The sequence below is a fragment of the Chelmon rostratus genome, chromosome 15 (assembly GCF_017976325.1).
Source record: "Chelmon rostratus isolate fCheRos1 chromosome 15, fCheRos1.pri, whole genome shotgun sequence".
In the NCBI taxonomy this organism is placed as follows: domain Eukaryota; kingdom Metazoa; phylum Chordata; class Actinopteri; order Chaetodontiformes; family Chaetodontidae; genus Chelmon; species Chelmon rostratus.
In genome coordinates, this window is record NC_055672.1 from 14,657,884 (window position 1) to 14,675,477 (window position 17,594).

At 43.9% G+C, this 17,594-nt stretch overlaps 2 protein-coding genes across 2 annotated transcripts; one reads left to right on the plus strand and one right to left on the minus strand.

Moving 5' to 3' along the window:
- Positions 1–3,017: 3,017 nt before the first annotated feature.
- exoc5 (exocyst complex component 5) lies at positions 3,018–12,873 on the minus strand. The gene is made up of 18 exons (XM_041954586.1): positions 12,696–12,873; positions 12,210–12,304; positions 10,618–10,765; positions 10,331–10,525; positions 8,894–8,958; positions 8,619–8,647; positions 8,396–8,505; positions 8,140–8,184; positions 7,903–8,043; positions 7,737–7,819; positions 7,438–7,647; positions 7,170–7,317; positions 6,963–7,071; positions 5,785–5,905; positions 5,574–5,660; positions 5,345–5,453; positions 4,944–5,159; positions 3,018–4,233 (listed from the first exon to the last, which is right to left on the minus strand). The coding sequence occupies exons 1-18, from the start codon at positions 12,720–12,722 to the stop codon at positions 4,045–4,047; spliced, it is 2,127 nt and encodes a 708-aa protein (XP_041810520.1). The 5' UTR covers positions 12,723–12,873; the 3' UTR covers positions 3,018–4,044.
- A 93-nt stretch (positions 12,874–12,966) lies between these two features.
- Positions 12,967–17,204, plus strand: ap5m1 (adaptor related protein complex 5 subunit mu 1). Its single transcript, XM_041954171.1, has 8 exons — positions 12,967–13,157; positions 13,296–13,956; positions 14,050–14,277; positions 14,352–14,491; positions 15,062–15,147; positions 15,241–15,353; positions 15,545–15,641; positions 15,729–17,204. The coding sequence occupies exons 1-8, from the start codon at positions 13,090–13,092 to the stop codon at positions 15,809–15,811; spliced, it is 1,476 nt and encodes a 491-aa protein (XP_041810105.1). The 5' UTR covers positions 12,967–13,089; the 3' UTR covers positions 15,812–17,204.
- Positions 17,205–17,594: the final 390 nt, after the last annotated feature.

Sequence of the window (17,594 nt, forward strand, 5' to 3'; positions counted from 1 at the left end):
GGTTCAACATCAGTGGGTTAGGAGGGCCATAGGCCTTACAAACATAACAGATGTTTGTTTGCCCTGTGAGTGAATGTGTTTAGCACTGAAGTCTCTTAACCATCAGAATCAATTTGTTCTTTATACTGTTACTGTGTGATTTTAATATGTAGTGTATTCTGCATGCATGTGTGTTTGTACATCTGCCAATTTGACAGCCAGTGGTATATGATTTTAAGCATGCATTCATGTATATTATTTTGGAATAACAATAGAAACATGTATTTTTGCACTTGAATTATACTGTGTACTGCTGCTGCTACTAAATCTACTACTGATGATAGTCATACATATTAATAACAACAAAGAAGAGCACACATGGATAATTATAATTACCACTTATTAAATAGGCTTAGTATGTGATAAATCAGGACTCCTACTTCATATTTCGGAAGCAGAGCAGCTCCTCACACAGAGACATGTTTAGTGGATTGTGTGTGCAGACCCTGGAGCCCTCAGCTAGAGTGCCAGTCTGTTCCTGTGGAGCAGTCAACCAGACAAACCCAGCCAAGAGAGAGCAAGGCACAGGCACCGGGCCAGGAAATAGCACTGGAAAACACTCCACTATGGCAGAGAATTAATAGTGTTCTTATAGGAGAGAAGGCGTGCGGGAGGTTGGAAAAAAAAAAAAAGGACAAGCACTCGAGTTTAGCATCATGGAAAGGACGGTTGTATGATTGCAGGAATCAAGGGAGAGTTTCATTAAGCCCCATCAGACTAAACCTTGATAATGAGAAAAGTGAGCAAAGGAGGAGAGTTGGCATGGTTCACATCCTGCACAGTGCAGCTCCCGGCTGCCCAAGACTGAAGGTGGCACGACACCTGTGCCATTTTGGCCCCGGCATCGTATGGGCAGGAGGTCAAGGCCAGGGCAACATCTGCATCACATCAGAGGGCCTGGCTGCGTGCCCACATCATGAGAGTGTCTCACAGAGAAATCCTAAAGAATAGATTTGGAAAGGACCACAAAGTGCTTCCTATGGATGCCCAGTTTATACGCCAGTTCCCGACTCGACTGTGCAGGATTATTTTCAGGATTTCTACTGTTTCAATCAAACGTGACAGTGATCACATCTGTTGCACGTTCTATAAATAAAGGACTTCGTGTTTGAAAATTGTAAGAGGAAGCATTTACCGGCATGTGAAACCCAGACAATGCACTCTGCAGAGTGTCTAGTCTAGTAGGGGGATCCTAAATACCACCCCTGTGCTGCTACAGCGAGACCACCTGAGTCATCTTTCTGATGGCGGGTAAAATAAACCGCCAAAATTGATACGAGCCGCCAGCACACTAAAGAGCAAATCATTATGCATCATTAGGTGAAGATTTAGTTTAAACGTGTTTAGCAGGAATTAAGCAAAGCTGTTGTTGACATGGATTGACTGCTGTAATGCTTTATTGTCAGTGCTCCAGGAGGCAGAGGGAGGGCCGGCCTGGTTGGGGTAGCAGCAATGCGCCGAAAGCGAGGATTTATGGGATGTTTGAGGACCTAGCCGGGTGTACAGAAGGAGTGGAAAAACAGAGAAGTATGGCCGATGATTTGGCAGAGGAGAAAAAAGGGAGGGAGAAGCATGAAAAGGGGTTAACAAATGAGGGTATCTGGTCAGTGGAAAAGAGGATTCATATGCAGTTTTGAAATTTGAATCTGATGTACGCTTTTTTCACAGACTTAGGGTGCTTGAATCTGCACATGTGAAGGTCTACCATGAATATAAAGATCAGATGATTAGCACTCTAAATGGCAGACATACTGAATCTGCAAAAAAAAAAATTGTTGGGGTCTCATGGTTTCTTAAGAAAATTTAGTTAAAAACCTAAATTTGAAATCTGCAATCCCAACTTCAAGAATTGACTTGTTCAAAAACAATCCAACAGTGGGTAAGTAAGGCTTAAAAAAGATACTGCTCAATGCAAAGAGCACTACACTGCAGATGGACAGTTTGTGTAGCAGGAGTCACTGTACAGGTGCTAACTCAGGGCTGGGATACTGGAAATGTTTCCCAGTATCCGAAAGGGGAAAAATACTTAAGGTGCTTATTGTGTGTTACTGGCTTTATGGAAGGATGCTCCTGAGTAAAACTCCTGCAGAATCAAAAGGTGGAACATGAACAACTTGTCCGTGGTCAGTTCAACCACAGATAAGTTTCCCTCTCCTGTCCCGTCGCCCCTGTGTTTGTAGGTGTTGGCGTCTTTATGTGTCTGAATGTGTATGCGAGAGCTGCTCAAACCGACGAGTAAGAGAGGACAGTCTTATCCAGCTCTCCAGTGTTGACAGTATTACTAATCCCCTCCACCTGCTCAAACAGCCACCCCAAAAAACACATCCCTCCCCCTCATCCGTGTGCCTGCGCTGGGAGTCCCTGGGGCCAGGCTGCGCCTCTGCCTTCGTCTCCACACCAGTTATCGTCCCTGGCCCGGCTCCGCTCCCCCAACCCCTTCCTGTGCTGCGCACATTAATCGCTGCAAAAACAAATAGTTTTCAAATGTTTGGAAAAGACCCACTGTTTGCACCAGGGCCTAACAAAATAATTTTTACAAGCTATCCAGTTGTGATTAGGGCTGAGAGAATTGAATTTATGTGGCATTGATAATATTAATATTAGCCTAATTAATTATATTGTTTGAACTTGCACAGCACTGTGTGTACCTTCTACACAACACTAACCAGCCGGAGCTGGAACCGAGCTCTCAGGCGTCTCTATCTCCCTGGCTCTCCCCAAGTCCATGACTACTGCACACAATTCATCAACTCGTAGATATCTAATCCCCTCTGGCTCTGCTCACTTCCTGAAGTCTAAGAAAGAACTTTACTCTGGTGGCAAGAATTCCCATGAATACTTGATGACTTCTATAGAAAGGAAGACTGTTTCATCTCACTTTGAAAGTGACATTCGCGGCGAGAGCTGGCCAAACTTTCTATTCACAGCTCCCCGTTTGTGAAGGATATTCAGAAGAGGGATGGTAATAAAATGGAACATCTCTTTAATGAGTCACTAATTAAGGTAAACAGCAGTACAGTGGGAGCAGCTTTGCGAAGGAGACAGTTTCAGGCATCAGGGACATGAACTGCCTTCTTTTTTTTAGTGCAGAGGACAGTGACTGAGAACCTCAAATAAGCCCTGTGTGAAGAAGTCCCCTCCAGTTTGTTTCCTTAATCAGCAGAGGTCAACATGTCAATGTCCCCTGACCCAGAAACACTGCAGATCCAGCCAATAATGTCTTTGGACTGTGTGCACCGCTGGATGAGCAAGTGTTGATCTGTGCAATTACAGCGACACATACTCACTGACCCATCACACCAGTCATCTGAGCCTAAGAGGGGACCACCCAAACCTCCAGAGAGGTTCTCAGACCTGGCTACAGCTCAGATCGCACTTCTCTGTGATGGCCTCTTGACCCCTGCTTTGTGGTCAGTGGTCAAAGGTTAGAGAGGTGGTCATGTGTCTCTCTTAGCCAGACAGAGCTCTGTCTCATGCTTGGTGGGGCCTTCTATGTCAGGTCCCCTGTAGTTCATTAAGAGGGGAGCTGTTCCCAACACATAGTGCTACTGACTTTACAGCGTGATTGTTGACAGTCTCCCTTTACAGCAGCTTTAGGGTCTAGTGCAGCCGCAGAATTTATATATTTGGCACAATCAAAAAAAGTTTCTTTCTTTTTTTTTTTTTTTTTACATAAGCACAGAAGTGTTGTCCATTTACTTATACATACGTCATAAATCTTAGCCATGTGGATTTGTGGTGGATTAGTATTTAAAAACAAATGAAATCATGTCAATAGACATTTAAATTTCTTCAGCTTGGAGAAATTAACAATAAGTAAAATGCACATTTCCCACATTCAAGGAGCAGTGACCTTCGTCTCCATGATGTACAAAGTGTTCCCAGTAAAGTCTGTGTGCTGGGGGCCGAAGCATTCTCCGAAGCAGGGATGGGTATCTCCAAGGTGCACCATCTCATCAAAGCATGGGTTACTGGACGGAGGGCAGCCAGGTGTAGAGTCAGTCATTAACTGAAGTGTCGGCCCAGTCTGGCTGAACGGTAGTCCACTCTGAGCTGGACGAAGGCGTGCAGGAGGTTTCGGTCCAGATTGGTGAGCTGCTCACCTGAGCAGACCTGCTTTAGGTTGTCAGGCGCAACAACCAGGAGGTTACAGAGGGCGTGGAGTGTGTCAAAGAGCTGCAGCACCAGAGGGACCTGAAGACAGACAGGCACACTAACTATTACACCTTATAACCTACATACACCAACTTATTGCCTGCATATGATACATACAAGGCTGTCATGATAAATGGTCTAATGATAATTCACAGATTTCATTGTATTGTGGCTTAATTGCAGTCAAGCTGCAAAACATAAGGAAAATCTGTAATTGTTAAATGCACCCTGTCATATCTATAGCCAGTTTGTAAAACATGCCCCACCTCCTTCATTCATGCATTTACTTGTATGTAGTGCTGAATTAATCGATTAGTTTATCGACAGAAAATGTATCAAGAAGAATGTTTTATAACTTCTCATTTAAATTTATTTTATCTAATAAAAATGTCAAACATGGGAAGGTTCCAGGGTTTCCTATGTGAGATTGTGCATCTTTTCTGTATAATATTACTATATAATAATAACCTTTTGGTCTTTTAACAGCTGTTTTCACAAAAGAGGCCACTGGTCACCTTAAACTCTGGGAATTTGTGATGACATCTTATAGGCTAATCATTTAAAATAACTGCTAAAATAATCTGATTCAAAAAATAATCCTTAGTAGTTAAATTACCAAAGGATTAGAGCATCCACCTGAACTGACCTAACCCATTTATGTAATAACACACCCAGGTAGAGTCTACGTTGCAAGAGCCATGTTTTGCCCTGTGACCAGCGTATCCTGGACCTATGCCCCCTCCACTCACCCTGAAGTCCTTGGCACACCGTCGGTATTCAGCCACGTCGCAGATGGCCAGCATGCCTCCCATTGAGCTGTAACTGTACTGCTGTAGGTGCTCATGGATGAGTCGGTGGAAACGAACGCCCAACTCAGTCAGCACTGTGTCCACATTTTTCCCATCCATGGACTTCCTCACGTGCTCCACCTGCCGACTGACGTAGGCACATACCTTGGAGCAGGCCTGACAGGTGGGGAGACACACAGGGAAACGTGGAAAACATGCTGGCAAAACAACTGACCAAAACCAAAGGCAATTCAAAAACAAGACAGACAGGTGGAAGGGATTTGGAAGTTGCTGATTTGTTTTTTGTTTGTTTTTTTTGCATGTGAGCTCAGCGGTGGAGGCTGAGGCCCTGCATGTCTTACTGTAGTGTACTGGATCATGACATTGTTCTCGTCTTCAGGCCTGAAGTCAGTCTTCTTCTGCTCTGTTGCCAAGATGTGCTTCATTTGCCCCACCATGCAGTTTATTGTTCTGTGTGTAGCAGAAAAATACATTGGAAAATGTTTGAAAGACCATTCATTGTTCTATTACGGGTTTTTGTTTGCACATGTGAAACACATCACATGTAAAAGCACTTCTAAACAAACTGACCTGTCAATTCCTGTGTCCAGCTTCACTTCCATCTGCTCCATAACCTCTTTCTTCTTGTGCAGGCACTCTGCCAACTTTGGAGATGAGCTGGAGACACAGATGTTAAAGGTAAAATCAGAGAATTATGTATTGGTGAGGGGCAGTAGCAATATAATAAAAGAATGCCAAGGAATATATACTCTATGACTTTAACCTTTAACCCAGAACTGACCTTATTAGAGGCATGAGCTGGTCATTAAACTGCTTGTCAAACAAATGGAAGATTGAGTTCGCCTGTTGAACCACATCCAGGAAGTACAGGTTGGCATTCTTGGCATCTGATGAGGGAATCGCTGTAGATCAAAGAGAGAGCGAATAAGTCCAGGCAATAAACAAAAAGGTAGGTGAAAGAATAAATAAATATGATTCACACAGGGCAGACTGTTGCTTGCTCTCCATAAAATAATATGTAGAAAACGCAGCAATATTCTGCTTCAGCATCAGACCGTGAACAGAAAGTAATCAAACTGTGGGGACGTCAGTGTTGTGTTTCTTTGAAGAATATACCTTATGAATTGAGCACTGGGAGATGAATGCACATGTTTATTTCCACTGTAGCTGCCTGAAAACGATAATGCAAAGAAATGCCACAGAGTCGCAGCCTGCTTTGTATCAAGGTAACTTGGATATATCAAAATGTTTTTGTTAGCTGCTTTAAAATGTGCTGGTTATTAAACTGAATGGTATCCATAGCAACAGGCGTCATCTGGATCCTGACAAAGCTAAAGACTGTGAACAGTAGTCAGCACATGTATTTTTACCTCCAGAATAATTATTTTATGGGTGACTGGCAATGCCAATAAGTGAGTTTTACAGCATGTGTTCTCTTTCCGGTGCCGAAGGCAAAACTGTGGTCACGTTTCAAACCAAATGATGCATCTTCAAGTTCACATTTTAAGAACAAATAGGCCACGACAGTCAGTTGCAGTCAATGATGCATTTAGGTGGTCTGTGTTAACATCAGAAACAGGAAATATCATGTGACCATCATGTCATATTTGGCAGATATTTGCATTCAGGTTGTGATGAGTCACATCACATGAAGTGGAAGTGGAGTCAGATTTGTCTGCTGTTTGAAACTGTTCCTTTACGAAGTACTACCTGAATGCAAAGCTAGTTTTAGTCTCTTATGATGCTGGACTGTGTGCGGGAGAAGTCATAGGCTGAGTCTGGCCTTTGGTTTTGTGAAGGACAAACCTTTGTGGGCTGCATCCGTCAAAGAACCCAGGGCCTGATTTGGGACACAGTTCGCAATACCAGTTTTACTCAGTGTGAATGAGTCTGGGATTTATCTCCTGAACATTATGTCACATGTTATATTATGGTTATAATGAGCTGAAGTGGATGTACCTGAGAGGCCAATCTCTAGGGCGTAGTCGATATGTTCCACACAGAGGTGGTCAACCAGCAGCAAGAAGATTGAGAAGGCATTCTTGGGCAGGTCTGAAGGATCTGAAAGCTTTTACCCAAAACAGAAAGAAAAGTAAAGCATTGAACTTTCCAGCAGAATTTTCTCTCCAAAGCTGCTTTTCTCAAAACTTCTTTCAGAAGCCTCACCCTGTGGCATCTCTCAAAGGCATGACGTGTCTCCTGCAGCAGGTTGACAACTAGCTCTGGGGACAGGAAGGTCTCTCCATGGGTGTCAATAATAGGGCCAAGGGGAAGGTTGGTGCGCTGTCTGATCCGCTCCTTCAGTTCTTGGATACTGTAGAAAAACACTGATGCTGATTATTTTGTTACACCATTACATCATTTTATGTAACATATTACAATAATCTAATATGAACCCATTGCTGTGGGAAAAAAGTGACGTCCAAAATCTGACCTGCCAGTGCCAATTGGCCGTTTCTGATGATTCTTGGAGTCATAGTAGCGTTGCAGAATCATGGCACCTCGAGAGCGAAGGTATTTACATTCCATGTCAATGTAGCTTTGCAGGTATGAGGAGAAGATGCTCTTTATTAGCTTGGACAGGAACGTGTGCTTGTCTGAGCCCAAGTTGAACTCTGTCAGCTTGGTAGCCAATGCTGTGGTCCTGAAAAGCATAAAAAAGATGAATGTAAGCATAAAGATTACTGTGTAGACAGGAAGTGAATGAAAAATAATATTAAGCAACTAAAATACCTGGTGTAAAGGTCATAGAGGTTCTTGAGGTACTGTTCTAGATCAGAGAGTTGAGTCTCATCCAATTTTTCCCTAACATGGGCCTGAAGACACAAAAGGGTCAAATATAACATGACAAATAAGGCATGTGTAAATAAAGCTAACAAATGAGAAGTAATATACATACCTGTAATTTGTTTTCAAATATGTTCTGGATGAGTTTGGCCATAACAGTCTCTGGGCTGCTAAAGACCTCGCCCACCTGCTTGTTGACCCTCTGGCAGAGGACCGCAGTGTCCTCGAACACATCATTCCTCAGGTAGGCCCCCTACAGAGATAAACAAAGGGTTAACCACGAGTCTGTGGATAATACTGACGACAAAAAAGTGGAATACTATGTATCAAAAGAACTTTTTACACTTACTTCCTGACACTGTTTGATGTAGACATCCACACAGTGTGCATAGCCCTTTTAGAAAAAGACGCAGGAGTTACTTTTCAGCAAGATTACATCACTGAGGTGCAAATTCAAAGCAACATTTGAAGACGTAAGACAACTTCAGCGATACTGACCTTGCATATTAGAACAGTATAATGTATGTATGCAGCAAGACTGAGGGTTAGATTAAATGTGAACTACAAATCAAATGTAGACATCAAATATCACTCCTCTAGGTCACCTTGAAATGTAATAGAACGGCTGCCACCTCCCGCATACGTCCAATCTCACCCCTGCGCTGGGCAGCAGTGAATTCCTGGATTAACTGCCGCTCCAGGTCATGGTACTTACCTGGGCAGAAGCACAAAAAAAGACACATAAAATAACATTAGTGCTTGTAGCTAGCCTCACAGCTAGCAGCTAGCCTGTATTTGTAATTGGGATGAGTTTTTCCACAAACTTACTAGCAATTTTTGCCTTGACATCTGCAAATCTGTAAGAGGAAAAGATAATTAATATTCAGGGAGACAATTACAAAACATATCCCACTGTGAAATTTCAGAAAGTAAAAGTTTGCTTAATTTCTAGAAACATATGATACTGACTTAAAATGCTTTGATACGTATTATGTCAGCCGTTGGGTTTAGACTGTGAGAAATAGTCTACATCACTATTACACCACCTACCCCTTGTTCGACAGGGCTCTTCTAAAGCTGCCCCTGCAGGATGCCTGACTCACCTGTCGAAAGGCAGCTCCTGGGCAATGAGATGCAGCTTCTGAATGATATCGGCAGCCTCTTTAATCTGAGGGAGAGAGTCAGGTGAGGCAAAGAAAGAGAGAGAGAGCACAACAAGACCATGAGAGGTGGACATCCAGACAGAAAGCTGGCAGGCCACCGGCGTTGTCTCCACTTGGGGGATCATCATTTTAGAGCAGCCCTCCTCCACCTCCCCATGTTGAACAGGGAGCTGATAACAGACAGGCTGCGCTCACCTGGGCATCGGCAGCAGCAGCAGCAGTCCTGACTTAGCAGCACATCCAACTCTTTATTGGCATGCCTTTTCTGAATGGGCTGTAATCCCACAGGAGTCTAAATCGCCTTCAATAATCTGTCCGGCCAGGGATATCTGTCTAAAAAAAGGGGGCCCTGTCGAGAGCCCCCCCTCCCCGCCGCCCCTCCTGACATACACACTGGCTGAAAAAGCCCCAGACCTACGAAAGGCCCGCCGTCCGCAACTCCTCTGTTCCCGCAGATGCCTGCCTCAGCTAACATCATTACTCTGCTCCCGTGAGGAGGATCCAGCCTTTCTGCTCGGCGAAGGTTTTCTAAGTATCTGTCCCCCAGCTAAGATTAGCTAAATCCCATGTAAGTAATGTAGCCGTCTCCCTGCAGTCAGGGTTTAGCAGCACTTGTCTCCACGCTGGCGGCCCAGCCCTCCCTTTCAGAAGGATTAGCAAAGCCATCCCCCTTCAGCTATTCACTTGCAGCTTTCCTCTTTCCCCTTCGTCTGGAGGTATGCTCAGGAAAAGGAATCTGGCCAGATATTTCTGCATGCCTCTCCGGAAAACTAGCTCCATCTCCAGCTCTCGTCTCTGGGATTGACCCCCAGACTCGCTGCTCTGCATCCACTAATGATGTTGCTACAAACAGGAATTAATCTACAGCATCCCAATCTCTCTACTGTCGCTTACAAAACTGCAAAATCAAACTTTCAGGGGTCACTCGTCTAACATCATCATGGCGTCTGTGTAGGCAGGAACTAAGTAGAAGTGTGCATCTCATCTTCCACCATGCATGTTATCGCCGCCCTTACATGTACCATAATGCCACAAGCTCTTTCCTGCTGTAATGCGACACAAAGCCGAGGACCAACCAAATTCTCGCTCCCAGACAACCTTCTGTAAATGCAATTAGGGCTGACATGAGCTTGTTGACATCCATGCTAGTCAATCAGCCAGCTATTGTCAGACAGCAAATGACAGTTTATTAATCCAAATTAGCCGAGGGATCCAACTAAAGGGATAAACTTGACAAATTAATATGGATGGTTTACCTCATAATCCTGTTCATTCTCACCTCCAGCACTGTCACAGCGGGGGTCCTCGTCAATAGTCACACACGCACACATACATACACCTCCAGTGGAGTGAATGGAAGGAATGTAGCATACTCACCTTGTCTGGGTTGTTGAACACGTCACTGCGTAGGTCTCCATCTAAGAACTCGTTGAAGTAGGTCATCAGGCGCTGAGCTTCAACGGCCCTCTGCCGAGGCGTGTTCACCCCCTCCAGCTGGTCACCAAGGTGACAAACCTTGGTTGCCACATAGCTGATGTGCTCATCGAGCTCCTGGAAATGCTGAAAGGCCACCTGAATTGACAAAGAACAGGCAGAATGTAAAGAAAAGATAATGTCATTCTGCAATGTAATGAACATATTGGCTACTTGACCATACAACACACCTGGTTGCTTCTCTGCAAATCTTGCACTTTGTGGGCAAATTCCTTGGCTTCACGATGGCACTGATGCTCAAGCTTCTCCACCCGCCGCTGGATCTTCTCATCTAATTGCTTCAGTTCCTCTATATGGTTCTCAAATTCTTCCAACAGCCTGTCACAGAAGAAAAAAGAAAGAATGTAGATCAACATACAGCAGACTCTCAGCTAACACCAGTTAAAACGCACAAAAAAAGGCTCTTACTCAGGAGGAGTAATTGGGTACCACAAGGTTAAATCTGTCCCACTGACCTCACACTTACAGCTATAGTTAGTTACAAAATAGTGCCGGATGTTTAATTCCTGGGTCCCCAGAATTAAGAAGCTCTGAAACTAGCAACTTCGTCAGCTGCATTTTAAGTGCCATCAGGACTGCAGAGCAAATGTTCTAAGTCAGCACCACATTTCACAGACTAGGAAACATCCCAAAATGATGAGTGTATAATCTCTTGACTAATTCCCTCAGCACTGGCTACAGCTTAAAGACATCTCCCATCCCTTCCCAATAGACACTCATTCCCTGGCTGGTGACTCACAGTATGGTGGCCTCCACAGATATGTTGTCTCTGACTCCTCGCTAAGAGCTTCCGAGGAGGTGGTGGCAACAGTTTTGTGGAGGAAGTAGATAAGGCAGGATGGATCCACAGTATAGTTAAACTGTTATGGCATTTTTGCTTACGAAAAATAACTTGGTCCCCGAGTGTAAACATAACAACAAGCAGTGAAAATACCATGGAAAAAAAAATCTTAAGCATAGATATTTCATGTTTTTCTCCAACCCAACCTTCAAAAACACTAAATTAGCATAGAAGACGAGCTTTAGTAAGTACAGGAAGACTAACTCAGTTTCACTCTAGTACTTAGTAATATGATTCTGACAGAAATAAATTAAATCTCAATTTCTAATTAAAATACTTCCAACTTAAAACACATCTAATTATTTTCAAGCATTGTGTTTAAAAAGCTGACACCAAATTTGTGCTCTTAGCCCCTTTAAAATTTGGCAAAAAGGAAAGACAACATCTGGAGTAAGAGAAAAAAAGCTTTTGGGAGGCTGTGAGAAAGAGCAGAATATAATGTCAACAGAGATAGTACAGATATATTTGACTTGACTTGACATGATAGAGGAAGGTGATCAACTTCAATGAAATGATTTGAAAGGATGACACTCAAATTACACTGTGGAACTGGCCAGGAAGACAGTATTAAGTATACCAAGTGAGTAAATACCAAGAGAGTGCATCATTGTGGAGGTGATCAGATGTGTTACATTTTCAGCAGACATTACAAGCTGCATCAGTTGCAATAGAAAACCAAGAAAATTAAGCTCAATGAATGCAAGAGCATTTTATTTAACATAAGATCTAACAGATGCAAATTCTGATTGAAGAAAACTACTCTTTGAAGGGCAACACTGGCTCTAGATCAATATGAGATGCCATACATGTATGTAGGAAGCAGGAGACATACTAGCAACGATATTGTCAACAAAGTCAGGACTCATGTTCAGGGGAAGGAAGATGTGTGCAATAAATGTGAATGAGAAGCGCCTGCAGTACCTTTTGGGGTCAAATGCCTCAGCTCCTCCTTTGGAGCCTCCTCCAGGTGTCCTCCATGCCAACCTCTCAATGTACTCATCTGCATCAAAGGGCTCCTGACGGGAAGGGGAAGTCATGAGTGTATCTCACATAAAAACATCAGCCAAACAAGAGCTGTTAACCCGAAATGCTACAAGAACAAACTCACTAAACGAATGACGTTCATCCCTCTTCAACGCTTCCCTGCCTTTGTGCTGATTTTACTGCACACTAACAGCCAATAACATTTACATTTCCCCGAATTACTCAGATAAACTACATCTGTCCCCTATTCTGTTTAGTTTACGATAGAAATAATCTTCTCCCAGTCTGTGATAACCATTACTTATTCTCTATTAAACACTCAGGGTGAATAAGGACATTACCGTTAAGCTACCGTTAATGATAGCTAGCAACCTAGCTAGCCTGACAGCTAGCACAGCTCTCCGGTGCAGCAATCATTTTTACCTCGAACAGCTGAGCAGTTGTCGCCATGTTCTAGATTCAGCTGGCGGCGAAATGAAATGCAATTTATAGGAAGGAGCTCGGAGTCGGCAATAGCGCAGACTTCCACATGGATTTGCTGATTTCACTCCAGTTTCGCCCTTTGTTGACAGCTAGCTGGTTAGCAACCCAGCTTCCTGTATGGGTGGAGAAGGGTGGAGATAGACGCTTGCAAGTGCGCAAGCGCGCATGTCAGCTGATTGGTAGTTCTTGTCACGTGAAACAACAGCAGGAAGTGAGTCGCGATGTTGGTCGGATTTTATAGTCAGGAATGGTTGAGTTTAACAGCGTGCGCGATAAGATGGCAATATTAACACAGAATAGTGTGTAAATTGAGGACTTCAGTGCAACCGGCCAAATGAGCTTGCGTGCTTTGTGGATTATCTCTCACGAGAAGGGAGAAAATGTGTCAATACGGTATTCAAGGTATGGTATCTGAGTTATAATGCCTCTCATATTTTACTTCCTCTTTACAGTAGCGTAGTAGACCTTAATATTGTAAAATCTGAACTGTCACACTTGCTTGCAGTCTGCAGTGTTGTCTAATGTTTCTCCTCTCCACAGGAGGTTTGCTACTGTGGAGCACCGGGCAAAGAGCCTGGCAGGCTCCTCATATATAGCAGTCCCCGAAGAAAACACTGTGCTGCAGCTCCTGCTCACTGAGCTAGGCCTTTCAGACTCAAACAAGTCTTATGTAGCTCTCAGAGATGATTGCCTTCATCGTCAGCGATCACCAGCCCTGGAGCTACGTATGGACGGTCGTGCAAAGGGAATACTTTGGCCAGTGTTGGCCATCTCGCAGGGGCCTCTTATCCTTGCTTGCCTGCCTTTAGTGGATGCCCCTGCTGAGCCACGGCCACCTCTTGCCAGCCTTCTGTCTGTCTCCCAGGGCCTCACACTCCTGGCAGGTCTGCAGACTTTTCTCCTCAGCTCTGGGGGTAAGCCTGATAGCGAGGGGCTGGCCTCTCGCCTGGCAATGTTGCCCTCTGTACTCCTGCAAGTTTGTCCACTTGGCTCACCCCTGGATGTGCCGCTATTGGGGGCACCTGCTACACCCACAGTGCCCACTCCCACTGGGAACCAGAAGCAGCCAGCCTGGAAGACAGGGTTCCACCGCGGTCGAGCTGTGGTGAATGTAGCACTGATAGAAACCGTACGCTCCATGCAGTATGGCAATCAGAGCAGACAGGACCTGTGGGATGTTTATGGCACTGTGACATGCAAAGTAAGTGCTCAGTGCAAAGGAAAGCAAGTAGTGCTCAAACCTTTTTTTGGCCTGTTTCCATTATTTTCCCTGATTCTGCTTTTTTGTCAACAGTGTGAAGTGGAAGGGGTGCTCCCAAATGTGACGGTCACCCTCACACTGCCACCAAATGGTTCTCCACTTCAGGATATCCTGGTCCATCCTTGTGTCACGTCACTGGACTCTAGTATCCTGACTGCCAACAGCGTGGATAGCTATGATGGCTCAGCTTTCTCTGGGCCATATAAGTTCCCCTTCTCACCTCCCTTGGAGCCTTTCAGACTATGCAGCTATACATCTCAGGTATAAAACATACACATCAAGATGCTTTCAATCCCATACACTAGTGCTAATGTCTCACATTGTTCCTTCATTAGGTTCCTGTCCCCCCTATCCTCGGTTCGTATCAACTGAATGAAGAAGAGAGCCATCTGCATGTGTCAGTAACCCTCAAACTTCACGAGAGTGTCAAGAACAGCTTTGAGTACTGTGAAGCACACCTGCCGTTCTTTAACAGGTAGGCAGCATGTAATCTTTTAAACCTGAACACCTGCTCATGTTCGTTTCCTGTAGAGCAAATAGGTTTGTTTCCTCATAGTCCATCTTTAAGGGTAAATTGTCATCCTGATATCCAATCAGAAATCAAGGTCTCTTTTTTGAATATCACTTTAATGATTACAAGGGTAAGATATCTGTCTCTTAGTGACAAGCTAAATACATTAAGTTGGATGGCATTTTGTTTTAGAGCTTATAAACACCAGTTATCAAAAAACAAGATGATATATTATTATAATTTTATCTATTCAGAAAATATTTTCCTCCATCATGTCTAACTGTTTCATGGTTTCTCACATGATCATTTGTAATATGGTACTGACACTTTCTACATCATTATTTAAACTGCACTGTTTTCTTTGCAAAACATCTGCACAGATCTCATTACAGTGCATGAAATAACTCGCCAACAACCAAGTAAACCCGATAACCTAATGTACAAGTCTCAAACTCAACCCCATCATGTTTAACCATGTGAGAAAATACAGGTGTTTTCACTAAACTCTGCATGTGTGCTCTTCATCTTGTGCAGGGATCAGATGGGTGTTGTGGAAGTAAAGGTGAGCTCTGGACAACTGGATGTCTCAAAGGAGAAGAACCTACTGGTCTGGGGCCTTGGTAGGTCCTGAGCAGTAGTGTGAAATGTGTCTCTTTTACTGAAGCTGTATATTTGACAAAGAAACTAATGATTTCCCTCTCTCTGATATGTAGGACAAAAGTTCCCTAAATCTCGTGAGGTCACAATGGATGGCAGGATCAGCTTTTCTGGGCCGACACCCGGACCTACTGACCCCCTCTGCACAGGACTTACAGCCTACGTCAAAGTAAGTTAATATGTTTTGATTCATTTTAGGACAAATCTGAAGATGCATGAAACATGAGCCAGTTGGTTCCTTTACGGCTACGGCATGCTACGGCTAATTTCTCACGAGATCAGGTCAAATGGACAAGGGATCTATCAACACATAATCCTTAGGTTGTAAAGTGATTAACGCTTCTACCGTTATCTTCACAGCTGTATTTCAAAGTGCCCGACATGACGCTGTCTGGGTGCTGCGTGGACCAGCATTCAGTGCAGGTTTATTCCTCTGCCAAACCACGGATTGTAACATGTAAGCTCAAAGTCGTTTTTGTATTCAAATGTTTGCTGGATACCCGTTTTCTGAAACTCATAGGTTGTCTGTCTGTCTCACTTTCAGCCCGAGAACTTCTGTCCAAAGAGTACTTCATATGGAATTCAAAAGGAACTGCTCCCGTATCCTCTGGGCAGATGATGTTATAGCATGGATACACTGGTGGAAAGCAGCACAGCTAACTATACTGTAGCAGGATTGAAGACATTGCCAAGCATACACAGTGATCCAGACATGACATGTGGCCCTGTAAAATGTGTTTGTTACTATCCCGTTGTTACTGGAGAGCTCACAAATAAAAATGTAAATAGCAGTGAAAGTAATTTGTAGATTTGACGTATTATCCAACATTTACATGTTAAAAACTAAAAAGTTTTTCTTTCACTCAGCACAGTTCAGAATGTGCAAACCTTGACTGGCAGAAGTATTGATTTTGTTGATGGATACTTTAAAAAAAAAAACTACCTGCCCCTGTAGTCTAACTTCTTTTATCCCCCAACCTTCACCCTCCCTCAAATTTATCCCATTTCAGACACAAGGGCCACCCCTTGCTCTGACAGTCCCACTTCAGTGACTCTCCATCAGCCGGATAATTAGCAGCTGGGGCCTTGTCATCAGCTGTTGCGGGCCTGGAAGAGAGGGGCGGCTGGGCTGTGAAAGGCCAGGCTGCTCTGGCCAGTGTCTTGGCTACAAAAGGCTCCTCATTTAGAGCTGGCAGGAGGCCTTGCTCCTTCCTATTCACTCCCCTCCCACCCCCCTTTGACCCTGTCCCCGCCCTGTCAACTAGTGGCTAGTTCAAACACACAACCTCTCCAACCAGACTGTGATTGAGCGCTGACCCTCTGGCCCTCTGAGACTTTAAAGCAGCCGGCCCCATTCAGCCAGCAGGACCTGCCTAATTGGTGAAAAAGTCAAAAGGATGCAAGTGCTCGGGTCACCTCTTGAGTTTGATTAGGTGCATTAACTAAATTAATGAATAACTTAAAGTATATGATTTTGATCTTTATTGCTGTAACACAAGTGCCAGAGTAGACCTCCCTTTATAACCAATACTTAATTATAAAGAAATGATTCAAACCGGGGCATTTAGTTTCTTGTATCTCACTGTTTACTATTACTGAACAAACTGATGAGTTTCATCCTAACTCTGTTACATTAGTAGTATGAAAGCTCCACCTCAGTGTATGAAGTTGACTGAGTAAGGAGCTGATGAAGGGTTAAATCAGAGGAGATTGTGCCCCACTATTCCACCGCAGCCAGACTCCTCTGAGTGCCCTTATTGTCTGCTGTTGGCCTCTTGTGCCCCTTGCTGGTCCAAATGCTACATTCTCACGTGGATTTCCACTCAGAAGGCTGACCATGACCAATCCTCTGTCAATTGGAACCAATTGCTCACACGGCATCCTTCACCTTCTTTTTATGTAGCAGTGCGGAGTGGCAGACACCGAGACCTCTCGGCTCTCCCCCTCCACGATGATTGGCTTTAAGGCCCAGTGTGTGTGGCTAGCGAACTGGAAAAGGAGAAGTTTTTTTTTTTTTTTTTTGAAGACTTGGGCCACTCTAAATCTCCTCAGTGTCCCAATATGTGGTCAGTCTGGCTCCTCGAGTCTGCAGTCAGTGGCCTCTCACTGGCAGACTTTGCTTTGTTGATTGAATGCCTTGCTAAGTAGATGGACTCGTTTTAATGTTTTGCCCTGCTCCAGTGCCTTCAGCTCATACCTTTGGGCCTTTAATTCAACAGTGTTTTTTTGGAATCATTAATTATTTATTTGTTTCTTCATTGCCAGCTGTTGCACACACACATACATGAAATGGATTAACACTTTTGCACAATGATTACCAAAATAAAACTCACATGGGCCAAAATAAATTTTTGAAAGTAAAACAGCAGTGTTGACTGTCATAAATCTTAAAATATCATGAGGTTTGGTA